Source organism: Halichoeres trimaculatus, unplaced genomic scaffold, assembly GCF_033239565.1.
Source record: "Halichoeres trimaculatus isolate MK-OKI-2021-1 unplaced genomic scaffold, fHalTri1.1 fHalTri1_scaffold_23, whole genome shotgun sequence".
Lineage (NCBI taxonomy): Eukaryota > Metazoa > Chordata > Actinopteri > Labriformes > Labridae > Halichoeres > Halichoeres trimaculatus.
Genome location: NW_027437201.1, coordinates 8020995 through 8037424, shown reverse-complemented (window position 1 = coordinate 8037424; position 16430 = coordinate 8020995). Strand labels below are relative to the sequence as shown.

The following is a 16430-nucleotide window of genomic DNA, read 5'->3' as shown; positions in this document are numbered from 1 at the left end:
TTTGATTCACCAGTTTATCAGCTCCTCTGTTTCCGTTCCAACTCCATTGCGAGCATCAGGGCGTGATTATAGAAACGTTTGTCATAGAATGAAACCACAGATGGCGGTACTTCCCTGAAGGTATGGTCTATAGCTGAAACATGCCCCTAAATTAGTGCCATCTTTACTTTGGATTACAGAAAACACAGGAAAAAGATACACTAACTTCTTCAGTAATTTCTTTTAAGAAATAGCACCTTTTGCTAATGCTAATTTACATACAAACATAAAAACAAAGTTAACTGAAAATCTATTTTACATTTGCATGCAACTGTATTTAAATTCAGGATCATAAGTTTTGATATAAAGTTCCTTCAATTGCGCTTAAAGATAGTTGAACGATATAAAAACAATGCAAGGGAGAGTAGGGTTTGCCCCCTTTCTACTCAAGGCATAGGGACATTAAGGAAGGGCATGATAGTTAAACATTTCAATTACTACTTTCTTTCTTATAGGCTTTTGTAAAAACTTTCAAAGCTGAAACATGAACATTTTTGAGCAAAAACCAATGGCATAGCTATGTGGACAACAACACGTTTCCTTCTCAAGGCTACAGGTGAATAGAACTTCCACCCCCTTCTGGTTGTTTGCTCAGTTAGCTGCTTGAGCACATCACATCTTAAGGCGAGTCCTTCATTATCATCGTTGAATGAGAAGGTTGTATTATAAAAATTAAAAAAAATAAAAAAAGAATAAAATTTCTACTGAATTTTTGATTATATTTTGCACCATTACCCCACCAAAGCTATCTGAGCCATCTAGCTGATTTAAGCTAACACCATGCTAGCAGAATGGTTGCATATTGTAAAGCACCTACACAAGAATTTTCAAGCCCAACAACCATGACAGCATAAACAAGACAACTTAACTATGAACTGCTAAAAACAGTTTTGCTATGTGTGCATTTTATATTTTAGCCTTAAGAAAAATCTTTTGCTAATGTTTTTCTTGTAGCCCGCGCAATGTTTGCTAGCTAATAGGTCCTAAATCTTCACGTTTTTCTTAAGAAGACTGATACCTTTTTTCCTCAGCATAGCCTTTTAGCTAACCAACGTTAGCACCTAGCTTCCAATGATTCTTAACTTCTGCATATCTGCCAATGTGAAGCTTTATGACTGTGTGAAAGCAAGGTTTTTTCGCTGAGTCCCTTCGAGTCAAGCAGACGGTAAGAAAACAAAATATAACAAAAGCAGAAAGCAGCAGAAACTACTTTATGTTAGACATGTGGGCTAAGAAGTGCATTTACTTTATGTTTTCAAAAATAAGCAATGTTTTAGGATTTTTTTCCCCCAATCATACTCTTTCTGTGTCAGTAAAATTATTCTATGCCACTACAGTGAAAGCACCACAGTCCAGCAGTCTGCTCTGGAGCAGGGAACCAGGATTAGCTGAAGATTTCCCTCCTGCCAAGGGCAGCTTGAAGCGCTGCCTCGATTTCAACCCTCAGAAAAGGAAACTGCGTGAGGTTGTAGGAGATTATAGACCTTGGCTTAAATAAAGACAATTACTTTGCCTCTTACTGCTCCGTTTGTCTCGCTCTAACTTTCTCCCCAGCTCTCCCAGGAGGAGACATTTAATGCATGATTGATAGAAATGTCTGCAAACAGGTGTTGAAGTGGAGTAAATGGTACATTGGGTAATAACAGTTAGCTGTTTTGAAAGTGGTGCTGGGACATTATTTGGGCCCATGACTGTATTTTTACACCTGGATTCATTTACAGTTAATCAGTTTCGTTGTCAACATCTGTTTTTATGGTAAAAATTTCTGCTTTCTTGCCCGTGCATATCAAAGGCTCTTATGACTGTCCTGGGAATTAAAATTGGATGACTGCAATAACAGTTTTTTTTTTTTGAAAAGAAACAAAGAGTTCCCTGCTTTCCTTTGTGAAGACAAAAGTCAGATAGCTGTTTCGTAAGCTTTTCTCAGCACATAAAGTTAAATCCACTGTTTTTCTCCATTGAAGAAGTCAGAATGCAAGAATTCAATTTTTTGAAAATACAATAAAAAGATGCTGAAAACCACAAACATATTTGCAGACCAGATCAGAATTTGGCATGGTTCTGAGACACTGATCGCACATTCTGTGAGGAGGGGGCCCTTGAACTTCACTGGTCACATTTTGAGCTGTGGCCATGTGGAGACTGATTGAAGAGCCCTGCTTTTACTCACTGACCCCCAATTGTCGGGGAATGAAAGGTCGTGTTGCTGCTGAATTTGAAACTCTTAAATATCCCTCAAAATGACAGATGATAGTGCTTGCTCCCTTGCCAAATTTCCCATTATGTCAGCAGAGGCCTCAGCAGCATCCTGCAATGTGCTTCACACATACAGGAAGAGTACAGCTGCTGCATTGTTCTCCTGTCAAAGAGACGTGTCATTTACTGCAATCTTGTACCTTTAAAATTGCATCAAAATGGAACGCAACCTGCAGTTTTTCTGCATGCAGATCCTGCGGATTGCAGGACACAAAAGAGGTTGAACGACATAGCCAGACAGTATCGGGGCAGGGATCAGAGGCAATCCACTGATCCTCTTTCCCAAGAGGCTCATCCAGCTTTGGAGTCTATAAGATCCCTGCACGATACATGACTAAGAACGAGCACCGCAGCAGTAAAGCTCAAGGTTTCTTAAGTTCACTCCGTCTCTGTCAAGCCTTTATGCACAGGTGTGAATAAAAGATAAAGAGCCACTTCTTGTGTGCACTTTTCTTCTCATTCAGACAGAAAGGGATTCTGGCTATTCTTGCTCCTCAATAAATTCCTTTATTTGCTTACACATATTACATCTCATGACACATACATACAGTAGAGGTCATTTCATAAGTCAAATGATAGATTTTCTAATGTCTGAATGACATGATGGAATAGGTAGAAAGTACACAGTGCATTAATTTTTATCTCAGAAAAAAGGATCCTTGAAGGAAAAGCAAGGGGATATTTTTTATCACTGGAGTCAGAACTGGTAGTGAAACCATCCATATAATAATGTCAGCAAGGAGAAGGGGGTTTAAATCATTTAAATTGCATCAGTCGGAGGCAACTTCAACAAATGTTTTTGAACAGTTTTGGCTCCAGTGATCACAACAGCTCCTCGCTTTCCCCCCAAAGCAGCAGGAAAGGAGTTTCCAGGTAGTCCCAAAGCCATTCTGATAGGATTAAGTGCCTTTGATTGATGGTCCGTTGATTAGAGGAGAAAACATTGTGTAACAGGAAGTGAAGAGCTGCAGCTCGTATTAGCACCCGGGAGGGGATATTGCTAAAAGTGTTTCAGAAAGTTCACCGGGGGTTTGCTGTCGTCTCACATGCCTGACTGAATCAAATTCAATTCAGCTTTCCATGGAGAGGTGAAGCAGAGAGACCGGGAGGGGACTTTGGCGTACAATCAATGATGCTATCGTTGCAAATGTCACATTTTGAACAAAGTCATCCGCAAGTACACGTTAGGCTTTGGTAGCCTGCGTTACCTTCGCTGTAAGAAGGGTATTTAAAGAGTAAAGCTGTGTGGATCTCAAATACTGGCTGGCAATCAAACCAAATCCTGTCCAATCTTCTTACAGGACAGGTAGATCCACTGTTCTCTGTTCAAATGACTCTTGCCTTCTTACAAGAAGCAAAGGTTGCTTTAACTGTACACCCTTGAGATCAGTCATATGCCTCATGTATTCTTACAGTTTATACTTTACATTGTCTATGTTATAAACTATATACATGTGAAATCATGCACACTTAAAAGATCTTTTTTGAGCCGACATGGTTTTGTAAATGTGTGCTACAAACTTTAAATACATATATCACCATGTAAATTGTTGTTTGGACATGACAGCTTAGAAATCTGACATGAACTTCAACGTGTTTGTGGTTTTAGAGTGCATTTCATCCCTCAAAGCTCCACTCAAACTCTCCATACATAAAGACAGTTCAAGTAGAAAATTCTCGGACAATGAGACAAACAAAAACAAAACAAAACAGAAAAAACACAGATTGATTGCATATTGAAGTAAATACACTCTTAAACCACTCATCAGCGCCTTTTGAGGTAAGAGAACATCAGCCATCGTTGGTCATTACACCGCCACTGATACAAGCTTTGTTAAACAGCATTAACAGATCCTTCTTGCTTTCAGGCTAACCAAAACCCAACTTTTTTTTTTTCACCCAGGAGTATAAAGTCTTTTTGTCCCTTCTCAGCCTCCATACATGTCCTGCTGCTGCAAAAACAGCAGCAGCTAAGTGCATTGTACAACCTAAAGTGCTAGTTAAGAGTTTGGGTTTGTACGTTAGCATAATTCATAATGGCTCATGAGCTTTTCAAGCCATACATGTCAGATTATTTTTTTACATTATTGCTATCATAGAGGGTAATACATGCTGTCCATTTGTTGCTTTTCCACTGTTTGTGCAAAAGCAGAAGACGGAGGGCAAACAAAGTCAAACAGCCTCTCTTGCAGTCAGAGTCCCAACAGTACGTCCTCATGATGTTTCTGACTCCTCCTTGCTGAATGATCAGGCCGGACTGTGAAGCCAGATCATGACTACAGTAGACTAGAGTCTAGGCTAGACTGTTCCAGACCAGACCAGGGCCGGACTAACCTGCACCAGAGTGGACAGCACTTAACCAGAATGAGAACTGTGCTGGTGCAGATCAGACTGGATCAAGCTGGAAGAGTCAGGTTCCAACTAGACTAGTTGTCAGACAAGATTGGGTTAGCATAGCCTAGCTCAGCGCTAAGCAGACCAGGCCAGTCCAGTTCCAAGCACCAAAAGAACCTAGCAGATGGTGCAAGTCTTTGATTTTCCGCCTTCACCGCCTCCAGCTGGAAACAAGAGAAATATAAATTAATGTTGGGTGATTCTTGTCTCTTAACTTCTATCAAACACGGATCAAGCTTTTTACTTACCTTTCCTAGCTTCCTCTTCTTCCAGTTTCTTCTTCTCATCCTCGATGGCCTTCATCTTTGCATTGTACACCTCAGCCAGCTCATTCCAGTGTGACCTGTTGTTGTTCAGGCCGTCGAACATGGGCTGGATCTCTTTGTGGAACCTGGAGAACTCCTGAGAAACAAAGAAAAATCCGCTGGATGTAAGTGGACGTTTCTTCACAGTTTAGTTCTCACATTCCTCTCCGACCAGGCGTCCTCTGAGACGTCTGGAACATGTTCCTAGTTATGGATGTGTGTGATCTTGTCCAAATACCATCCTGACAAAGTGACAAACAGATAACTGACATTCCTGGTGGGGCCGACTGAGTTCAACGGGTTCATCTCTGTACGTCCTGAGAGGACTGAGGACACAGAAAACAAGCCTGTGATGGACTGTGGGATAAATCATTCTATTAGATGGTGGACATCATTGCATTAGGGTGCACTGTGGAGCAGGCACATGGTGTTTCTGTCTCTCGCTGCACCTCTCTAACTCAGTCTCATTCAAAATTGAGCAGCTATGCCAAGATTTGCAAATTATCATTTTCTGCACAGTTAAAGAGGGAATGACTTGAGAATGAGTGTTATTGCCTTGCAAACACTTTAAAAAAGTGATTCAGAGGGAGGTTAATGACTCAGTTTATCTCCTTTTACAGTTTGCACTTGTTGGACACCGGTTATAAAAGTATGAAAACTGATTAAAATGACTTTAAAGTGTGTCTTACAAAAGCCTTTTATTTACCTTATATACAAACGAGCACACAAAGTCGATAAAACCACATTGCATCTTGGGTAGCTGTTCAGCACAGTTTCTGTCCATCATGGGCTGTGATGAGAAAGAGGAGAAAGAGGAGAAGGGGAGTATTGAAGGAGAATCAGTTTAAAGAAAGATTAAAAAAAGATAAACAATGTTCACAGAGGAAGTCTGAAGCTCACAATTGGTTGTTGGTCCAAAACAGTTCGCTCCAAGTCTCCTTGCTCCCAGAATTCAGCTGCGACCATGAGAGCCACCTGGAGGGGAGAAGAGACACAGAAATATTTCAAAAAAAGTGCTTGTGTCCTTATCAATGTTTTTTTTTTCTTTTACACTTTTTAATTGTTTGACTTTTGGGGGGTCTTTGTTAACATCTCCTCTACAAATTATTATGCAATCGAAAAAGAAATCAAAGCTCAGATCTTTTAAAACATGTACAAAAACTATGAAGTGCTCTTCCCTAGTTTATGAAATTGTGCAAACCATGCTGACGTTTTCAAACACTGAAAACAAATTCCTCACTCTTGTCTGCTAAGGCATCTTCTACATATAGAGTGTTTGCACTTGACGTCATTAAGAAGTCGGCCATGTACTATCACACTATCACAACAGAACAGAATTAAGCTTGCAGGTATAAAGGACTTGTGTTGCACAAGTGGTAAATTATTGCTGTGTTTTTGGCTGCACCAAAGACATTTGACGACAGAAAAACTGGGGAGATTATGTCTGGTCAAGCTCCCCCAGGATTTCTGTAGTTGTAGTTCTCATTTACTTGCTGACCCAGTCTATCTTAATAAGCTTGCTCTGTGTGTTTTTCAAGATTTGTTTGGAGGTATGAGATCTTAAAAGTCATATTTGACTGTGCACTTCTATCTATGTCCATTCGATGTTTACATTTATATACCAGCAGCACGACTGCACATCCTGGTAATCACTCAAATCGTGATGTCAATGCTAACACTCTATAGTTTGTTTTTGTTGTCCTGTTTTTATGGCCTGATTTGTTCACAGCTAAGAGAATAGTTTCATTCTACTGTGCAGTACTTGAACTAGTTTTTAACTCCATTTTGTAATTCATTTTTTTTAAACTTCTCTTTTGCACTAAATGCTATATAAACAAAGATACATAGAGTGGGTGAAACTCTTCACATAAACACTCTCACTCCTTTCTGAGAGATGTATGCAATCCTCTTCAACCTTTAACCTTCACATGTACAGGATGGAATACCACAGATAGTAATAAAAGTGAAACATGTTTTTTGACCCACTCTAAATCACATGTAAGAAACAAACAAACACGGATTCCACAGATGAGTTGTCATAATTTAACTACTGAGCTTCATCTCAGCACACAATGTTAGGTAACCTAATCAAAAACTGGGGATATGAACATTTGAACAATCTTATTTGCTTCCTGTGAGCCTCCATATCTACCCAACGACCACCCACCTTGCTCTGAACCTCCCATGGTTTGGTAATAGCTGACAAGTCACAGCCTGTCATCATCATGGCCCTGGAGGTGTAGAAACAGAAACACAGTCAGCGAGAGTCAGCCAGGGGCTGGAAACATCACCTCTTCATGTTCTGCTGCTTGAATTTGTTACATACATGATGATTTCTTTTCTAATGGGGTTGTTGGAAACATAAGAAATGGCCTCCTTTTCATCTGCCATTGGCTCCGTGGCGTTCACAATGTTCTGGAACATGGTTCTCTTTCTGCGCAGGGAGAAACAAAAACCATCAGACTGCAGATACGGACTGATACCATATACCTTCATAGATGAATCATAGGCAGGTCAGGGAATTGTGCTTTTGGCTGAAGCGTGTTAGTTGCTGTGAGTTTTTTAGAAAACCTACTTGAAGTAAAGGGCCAGATCTGTGGCGATGATGCAGACGTCAAACAAATGCTGCACAGTCTCAAACTGACGCTTCTGCAGGTTGCAGAATATGTTCAGACTCTGCAAGAGATAATGAAAAGGGGTCATATTGTGTTCTCTATCAGCTTGACTCATTTTAAAAACACTGTGTGGTTATGTTTTCGTCGTACCTCATCGCCCATGAGCGTCTTGCTGAACTCCAAATGATGCCTCTCCATGATGGAGGAGCCGTGGAGTTTAGCCAGAGGAGAGGCACTCCTACAAGAGAGACAAACATTTACACAAACAAGTTCTAACATCAGTCACAAATTAATATAAATATATATATCTTGACTTGCTTTGTCTGATAGAGGTTGTTGGTCCCTCTGTGGTCGATATCGTGGCAGAAAGCAGCGGCTACCATGGCGAAGGCATCTAGATCAGAGTAGTACTTCCTCAGCCTTCCTGTCTGGAGGTGAAAGAGTCACATAATGCTTATCAAGACATAAAACATGTGAGGCATGCAGGGCTCTGCAGACACTTTCAATTCTATCCTGTTGTGGTGTAAGTGTTAGACCGTATCTGGATGTTACCTGCAGCAGACAGAACATGGTGTGTCCTACGTTGAAGCCGTGCCTCCAGTTGTGGTAGGTGATTGCACGGTAGCCCTTCCTCACTGTGTACATCCACTTGGTCAGTGTCTGAGAGTGAGGATAGAAAAATGTATAAGGATGATGATTATTTAAGGGCTTTAGGTCAGACATAGCCATGGTGGAGTATGGTCGATTCATACTTTTTTAAAAATAAAGAATAAGACTAAATGCAGAGTGTTTGCGCCTTTAAGAACATCTACTTCCCTACAGATGATGTAACAGCTCACCTCTGCTGGAACCTTAAACTTTTCAACCACTCCGAGCTCAAAGAACATGCGAATGCCAGCTTTGATGAGGTCGAACTCTGTGACAGGGAAGTCGCTGAAGGAGAACAGGTAGAGACTCTCTCCGTTGACGTTATCGGCAGGAGGACACGTTCCTTTCTGAAAAAAGCACAACACAAGGAGTCCATGAGTCATTCAAAAAGTCTATACAAGAATATGATTTTTACTTTGGTTATAGAAAACTTTAATTTGTATCTTAATCACGCCTGAAAATAAGCTCCTCAACTCACCAGCAGTTTATACATTTCTTTCTGATCGCAGTCTTCAGGCTCAGCATCGAACTTCTCCTTTGTGTTCTAGTTGAGAAAAAAAACCTCATCAATTTAATTATGATCTCTTGAAAATTATTTCAGTTATTACAGCAAAATAATTTCACAATGTTGTGTTTTCGCCAGGACATAACTTTTTGGGTCAGTTTAAATGTAAGCTGCCAAAGTGGGTAAGAGGACATAGGAGGGCTGAAACAAAAAGATGCATTAACCTTGGACCACTTTTTGTTTCTGTTTTGTCAAAGGCCACCAGATCACAGATGAAAAAAAAGCTCCTGGAGAGAAAAAGTGCAGCAAAAGTGGAGCTGAAACCTACCAGGATGGACTGCATTTCCTCTGGGGTGCATTTGGTCTGGTACATGAGCATCTCCACGGCGATGTCTTTCCTCCACTCCATGCGGTTCAGCCTGTCGTAGGTGTCACAGTTCAGCACAGACCAACCCAGGAACTGTGTCAGGGCCTGGTTCACAAGATGACAGTGAGAGGGTGTTCTTTTTACAATTTTGTCTTTTTCTCATTGAAGATACATTTTTTTTTCCCTTAAAAACACAGAAAGCACTTTCCAGCAGTGGCAGAAAAAAAGTCACGCTGACCTCAGTGATCTGCTCATCGTGCTCATCAAATGGCTTGCCGTCTTTCCTGTTGAAGAAAGTGGCAACGCCCACTATTTCTTCTTTCTTGTTGACGATGGGCAGTGACAAGCAGTTCTTGATGATGAAGCCTGTTTCATCCACAGCCTCTTTCTGAAACACACACCCACAAAAAGAATTAAAATCAAAAGGTTGTACAAACGTCTTGTTCAGTATTTTTACCTACAGTAAAAGTCTTTACCTGGAAGGTGAAGTAATCATCTGAAGCCACGTTCATCATGTTGCAAATCTGTGGGAGGTCACATAAGAAAATTAGTTTTGTTTTTTTAATTCATTGAGTTTATCCTGATATGTATTCAGATTTCATCTTAAAATCTGTTTTTTTCTTAAAATGCAGTGTTTTATTTTCTCCTAATACTGTTACTCCAATATGAAAAACACCACTTTCACTTTCAACTTAGTGTGTCCTTGCATCACTTGTACCCCGTTTCAGTCATTTAATTTCCAAAATCAGAAGTATGAAACTTACAAAGCCGTTCTCTGCAACATAGGTGGGAAGACCGCTAACTAGAGCCCAGTGATCTGCAGGTGGACCCCTGAAAAAGCATACAGAGGTCTTAGAGTGCTTCATGTATTTTAGATATCAAGGGATGTCTCCATTATTTTTTATTTTAATTTCACTTAGTGTGTGCTCAAATTATTGATATGACTAGATTGGGGCTTGTGTCAGTCATCTTATATTGAGGCTTTTATTGATACTTCATGATGGAATTTGAGTGTTTATGTTGCCCTTAACCAAAAGTACTCACGGTATGACTTTGATTTCTTCTTTGCTTTCCAGGAGGTAATCGATAATCTTGTAAAAGTTGACTTCCTGTACAGAAAACAGAGGGCTTTTAGAAACAAGTGATCACCTTTGAATAACTGTTGGAAATCTAAATAAGCAAAGAGAAAAATGAGTGTGTTACCCTGCCGTCTGGTGTTTTTGGTCCTTTATAGGGTTCCACATCTCCCAGTTTTATGGGCCATTCATCATAGAATTCCTTCAGGGAGACAACACAGGTGATAAGAGATTTTTTTAAGGTGTTTAAGTATGACTGCCATCTGTTAAATTCTGTCTGCTGTGGTTTCTTCTGTACCAACCTTCTCTTTGGTCATGTCCAACAGACCCACTGAGTATCTGTCACATTGTAGATAGGTCCTTACAGTGTAGAGCGCTTTGTGGAACTGTCTCTCGATGTCTGTCAACTCCTCAAACACCTTGCTGGCCGACCACAGAAGCACCTGTTGGCAAAAGATTTGCAGGGAGTCAGTTACAGGGATTTGGTTGCGTCATTTCTGTCTGGTGTAAGTCACAACCAGGAGACACAGCATCCATGAATGCCTCATGCCTCCCCAGAGGATAACAGCAGATAATAATCAGAGCAGTGATGTGTTAAATAACAGCAGCTGTGTTTACCTGACTCCTTCTGGATTCCACATTGAACATGTAGGCTGTGAAATGCTGCAAGGCGATGACTTGAGCGAAGTTCATATACTTGTGGAAAAGCTGAGGACCAAAGCAGATTAAAGGTTTCATCAACACACAACTACAAGCAGGATACAATTTGGCGACAGTTCTAGGTACATGATGTGTATGTGAGATGAAGGGTAATGAGTGGGAGATCTACTGTGGGTGCACAGAAAATAGAGACTAGTATGATTGAATTTGGATGCAAACTGAATTTCAAGCACACATCATGGGTAAGACTGGCTTATCTTCACACCAAAGTCATATTCTTAACATGGGTATACATTTAATGCATGGAATGAGCTGAAAGATCTCAACAGAACATGTGTTTTCAGAGTGACTCTGAATATATATATAACTATCAAGAGATTAAAAGGGATATAGTCATACACAAACAACAGTAAGAGTTAAAGTACATACTAAGCAGCTAAAGCTTTCTCTCCTATCACTATTTCCTTTCCTTGGATGTCCTAGCTTTCCTTTCTTGTTCATGTCAGTCTGTGTTATACCAAACAACTGTGCCTCAGCTTAAGTCTGTGCAGAAACAGAAATGAATTACAAAGACGACAGGCACAACATCTTCAAAGTTTAGCCATTATGCCTTTCTCAAGTTGAAAAACAGCACAATTAAGTCATCCAGGTGTATTCGGCCCCCACTGACACACAGGGAGTGTTTTGCACCCTGCTGGTGAGATGTAATTACAGCAATAACCTCTAGTTAGCTCCAAATCTATAATAGCAGTGCACAGGCTTTTTAAAGTTGCAGATGAACAAGAATGGATGATTAAAACTGAGAGTTACTGCATGTGCTGTAGCTGAATCCAACAGATGACAGAAACAACACTGCAGCTTTAATTTTTCAAGTAACATGTCTCTGTTCTTGCAAGAAGACACATTACAGATCACGTTCTTACCTTTTCATCCTCAGCAGTAAATGCATCAGCTCCTATTTTGTTTAACGCCATGACAACGCCAATGCACTCTTTGTCGGCCACCAGAGGAAATGTGAGCATGCATTTGGTCTTGTATCCAGTCTGTTTGTCCACAAAGTCGCAGAACTTTTTATTCTGCATCAAGAGACAAAAGAGAGGGACTTCAGATTCGACGTGGGTTTGAAGGGGGTTGTAAAGCAACATCCTTAAGATAAAAAAAAGAACATCACATTGTTCATTTATTCTTTTAGCTCTGTGTTTTGGACTAAGATTAGTTTTCCAAAATGTTCTGACATTTACTTAGACTTACATATACTTTAATTGTGGCTACACTTGCTGCATTCCTTCATGAAGGGGACTACCTGGGCATTTTTTTTAAGTATTATTGAAATCCTGAGTTTTTAAAAAACTTAAACATGGCTTTTTACTCATGGCAGAAGACAAGTTAAAATATTAGCCACAACCAACCACTTTCTCCTTCATTCTGTCAACAGATACGTGCATCACTAGCACATTCTAAGACTAATACTGCCACTCTGTTAACGCCTACAGTTGAAAACCCTTCTAAACTTATTTATGTAGCACTTTTTAAGACATTTTTATAACTGTAACATTATGAAAAGATCAAAATTAAATAACAAAAACTTATATCCCACAACAACATATGACTAAGAATGAAATTTATATCGATGTCAGACCAAGAAGACTAGTGTTAATCTTGTCACAGTGCGAGTCTGCTGTTGCGCACTTCTTAAAAATGATAGGGCTACTTGATGCTAAAATGTTACTTGTATAGCCTTCAGCACAGTTTTAAGAGCAAAATGATTTACTGACTAGTGTCTACAGACTTCTCTGGTCTATTTTGGAGAATTTCATCAATAAAAACACAGAAATACGAAATTATCACCGCTGCTTTTTGACAGTTTTTGACAGTTTAAGGCTCTACAGGGCACGCGCACTACAAAGCGCTGTGCTTTCTGACTTCTCACCCCTGCAACGTCTGGAACATTCTGTGGCTTTTTGCACTGAGCCGTGTGCCCCACGATACCCATTTCCAGCGGGAACACAATTTCCCCCTGTGGGTTGACGAGGTTTGCCTCATACTTGGAGGTCGGAGTCACGTCAAAGAGGCACGTCGCCAGCTCAGGTGTCCCATTCCTGGACCGACACGAGTAATAGCTGACCCTGTCGGCCTGTAGGATCAGTGCGACTCTTTGCAACACTTTGTGAAGAGACTGCTCCATAATGACGCCCTGTTTCTGCAGCTCCTGGACCAGCTCGAAGATGATGGCGGCTTCTTGAACAGAGTTAACATCCTTGAAGGAAGCTGTGTCTTTGACGTCCAGGGGAGCAGAAAAGGCGGCGGAAAGGGCTTCAGCACGCAACTTCTTGTCAAAGTACTCTTTAGCAAACTGTGGATTGTTCTCCAGATACTTCTCCACGCTATCCTTGTCTGCCATTTTGATCTCAAAAAGTGTTAAATTCCCGTCCTTGTTTTTACAAAAGCATCACCTGCAGAGTTGGTAAAAATTGAGGTGTCCTGGGTTTTTTTTTTTTTTGGCCTACAGGGTTGGGTGGTTCAGTAGCATCCGTTCGAGTGGACTTGCATTCTCCTTCACTGACATGTCCAGTCTCTGCCTACACACAGAGAAGGACAGAGTGCGGCTTAGAGGCTGAAAGGATCAAAGTGGCCGCTAATTAATGTGACGTCATGACATTAAACCCCCTGCTCTAAGCGTCCTTAACCCGCAAATCCCAACGCTGATCATTTTATATCGGGCAATCCTCCCCATCTGAGGGAGGACGCGGGAGTGAGACTGTTGTCAGGTTAAATGCCAGCTTGGATGTATGGGCTGCATCACCTCTGGTTCAATTGGTTTTCAAAAGCCCCCTTATCCAAATACATGACTCTACACTAAACACCTTGGAGATACTTAGTCAAACAACCCTTAGCTTATTAATTAAACAATTTGAGCAAGCATTAAACATGGTTTCAGCTGTCCTTACCTTAAATAACCTCAGATTGAGCCCAACCAGACTCAGTCCTACCCTGCCCTTGTTGCTGTGGAAGTAAAAGTACTTCAATTGTGTCAGCAACTTGCAGTGATTGTGTTAGGACCCATATCTGTGTAAGCAGCCTGCCCAGGTGCTCTCATTAAATCACCATCTTCATGGAGGTATCAGTCCCAGAACTGGATATTGGCCAATTAGTGAGACTTGGATGTCTGAGAACAAGGCCTAAACAAAGATGGCTGGCTATTATTAACTAAGAGCACTGTCTGGCTAGCTGCTGGCAAGCTGGCAAGACAAGGAGTTCCCCACTATTTTTTCATTGTGGGGATTAAGGCAAGTGTACTGAGGGGAGATAGAAAAAGTATGTGTGTGGGCGATGGGAAACTGTATTAGAGCAGCCCATTACACAGTCAGGAACACTGAGTGGGCGTTGTGCTGAAAAAAAATCGGATAGAGGAGAGACAAATATCATTTTAATCATCACTAATTCTGTAATGTTTTTGATTCTTGTTGAATGGAATAATCGAACCATAGATGGAAAAAAAATGTTTTGGTGGTTGTCGGTTTTTGTCCCTGTATAAAAGTATTTAATTGGTTTCCTACAAGCACTATTTACTTATCAAGCCAGTATGAAAAATAAATATAGGTGCAATTTAGAGAACTAAAAACAAAACACAAAAAATAAAAAAAGACCTTCAAACAAGAGTAGAAGAAAAAATGTGGGGGATAAAACAATACTGGACTGAAAGTGTGCACTGAAGGGGTTCCAGACTGACATTTATTTGGCATTTATTCTTTTGGATAAGGAACAAAAACGTCACACCAAAGAAATAATAGGCTATTTGGATGCACTGTGTGATTTGCACGATATCATTGTTTGAAGAAAAAAGCTGAAGAAGTCAATTATTGCTGACAGCAGGTCTGCCGATGTTTACGTCCAACAAGGTAATACATTAATTACTTGCATTCGATGACAGCTTCTGCACGATACAACCATTATATGGAAGTGTTTCAAAGTGTTAGGAGTGTACAGAAAATAAGCATTTTGCAATGCTTTTGAAGCACATGGCAATTTGAGGAGGGGGAAACAACACTTCTTTAACACTATTAAGTTAATTTGGCATTCAGGAGTCTATAAAGGGTTCGCCACAACAAAAATCTGTCAGCAGCCTCCTCTTTAGCAGTTAAACAAAATTGAGGGGTTGAGGGCTATAGCAGTAACTAAACAAAGATAAAGGAGCATTCACACTAATGTTTATGAGTAATAGGTTGAAAAAAACCTGGAAATCACAATTCTATCATAAACTCCTAATTGGATGTGTGAAAAGTGACTCAATTCCCTGGTGTTATTGACAGTTTGCAAACCAGCTTCAAGGCTCATAATTGTGCCCCTAGCGAAGCACTTAAATAGAGAGATGATGATGGTGGTCATCACTCAGAAAGCCTGTATCAACCAAGCTTTCAATCAACTTTAAAAGATGTAAAGGGGGGGGGGGGGGGGGGTAAGGTGGCCTTTTGGCCTTATGGCTATATAAGGTCTTCCCTGAAGAAAATCCTTGTCTAGATCACAGTGCAAACTTTTGAATCATGCTGAGTAAGTATTTGAGTGGTTATTCTGATCTTTAAAGCAGAGGATGTGAAGTCCATGATTTCCAAAAAGAAAGTCAAATTTTGATTTGTTGGACCTAGAGGAAATTTTTCCACACCAAGTTTCTGGACCACGTTTATTTAGACTACATACAAACATACACGCATTTGAGGATGCAGAGACAAACTATGTTCAAACTGTTTTTTTTTGGAAGGGATTGTGAGCCCATGTGGTGACTTCCACTACAGAGGAGCTCAAAGGTCACAGCTATCTACTATTATTTGTTTTTGGCCTTTTCCTTTTTGGACAGAGATTTCTTTTCAAATAATTGAATCTTTTAACTTTATTGTTTTCAGTAAATGATCAGAATCCACAAATGCTTTACAAATTATACTTAGAAATATTTGCTCTCTTTGTTTCCAAATCAGGAGCACCTTCTTAGATTGAGTTCTCAGGGACTCAACTTCTCTTGAATGTTTTTTCACACCTAGCCATGTAATGTCATGTTTTCTCTGCATAACACAACTTTTTCAGTGCCGTGCTTGTCCTAACTGTTTTGGATCATTGCTAACTTCAAATTTTATTTTAGCCTATATATTATTGAAGAACAAAAGTTTCAGTTTTACCATCTGATATGTTATTTGTGCAGTCTTTCACTTGAGCATAGCATTTGTATAATAAAAAAAGAATCAAATATGTTCTTTATTTACATTTTTTAATGGAACCACCTGTTTTAGAGTTGCGTTTTTATAACTTGATCCTTTTTATTATTTGAGTTTACACTTAAAATCTAGTGGAAGGAATCCTGTCATTGGTTAACAGTACAAAATACCATAGGTACAGTTTGTTTTAATTCATTTCAGACTCCCAGCTAAATATTTACTCTGGTAAAGTCTGGCACTCAGGTACCCCATAAGAAACCCAGAAACAGCATGGCTTTGTTAGTTCAGATACATTCAGAGTATTTTCCTTGGGGATTTTAAATCACTCAACTCTCCCTATTACAACAAGAAAACAAACTCC

At 40.1% G+C, this 16430-nt stretch overlaps 1 protein-coding gene across 2 annotated transcripts; it reads right to left on the bottom strand.

The window, feature by feature from the left end:
- Window positions 1–4777: 4777 nt before the first annotated feature.
- Window positions 4778–13919, bottom strand: pde6c (phosphodiesterase 6C, cGMP-specific, cone, alpha prime). 2 transcript variants are annotated; one of them, XM_074663522.1, is made up of 23 exons: window positions 13814–13919; window positions 12796–13444; window positions 11789–11941; window positions 10824–10913; window positions 10508–10648; window positions 10333–10407; window positions 10174–10238; window positions 9894–9960; window positions 9606–9653; window positions 9368–9517; window positions 9091–9234; window positions 8736–8801; window positions 8449–8604; window positions 8162–8269; window positions 7928–8037; window positions 7760–7847; window positions 7570–7670; window positions 7321–7428; window positions 7162–7225; window positions 5895–5969; window positions 5701–5784; window positions 4938–5091; window positions 4778–4853 (listed from the first exon to the last, which is right to left on the bottom strand). In XM_074663522.1, the coding sequence occupies exons 2-23, from the start codon at window positions 13264–13266 to the stop codon at window positions 4807–4809; spliced, it is 2565 nt and encodes an 854-aa protein (XP_074519623.1). In that variant the 5' UTR covers window positions 13267–13444; window positions 13814–13919; the 3' UTR covers window positions 4778–4806. The 2 variants fall into 2 exon arrangements, with proteins under 2 accessions (XP_074519623.1, XP_074519624.1); XM_074663523.1 differs by lacking the exon at window positions 12796–13444.
- Between the last annotated feature and the right edge of the window lie 2511 nt (window positions 13920–16430).

Bases quoted from the DNA above. Each gene is read 5' to 3' on its own strand.
- pde6c (XM_074663522.1), bottom strand. From the start codon at position 13,266: ATGGCAGACAAGGATAGCGTGGAGAAGTATCTGGAGAACAATCCACAG. The intron at 8,038-8,161 runs GTAACATCCAGA...TTTCACCTCCAG, and splicing joins CCATGTTCTGTCTGCTGCAG to ACAGGAAGGCTGAGGAAGTA. The intron at 5,970-7,161 runs GTGGGTGGTCGT...TCTCCCCTCCAG, and splicing joins CATGGGAGGTTCAGAGCAAG to GTGGCTCTCATGGTCGCAGC.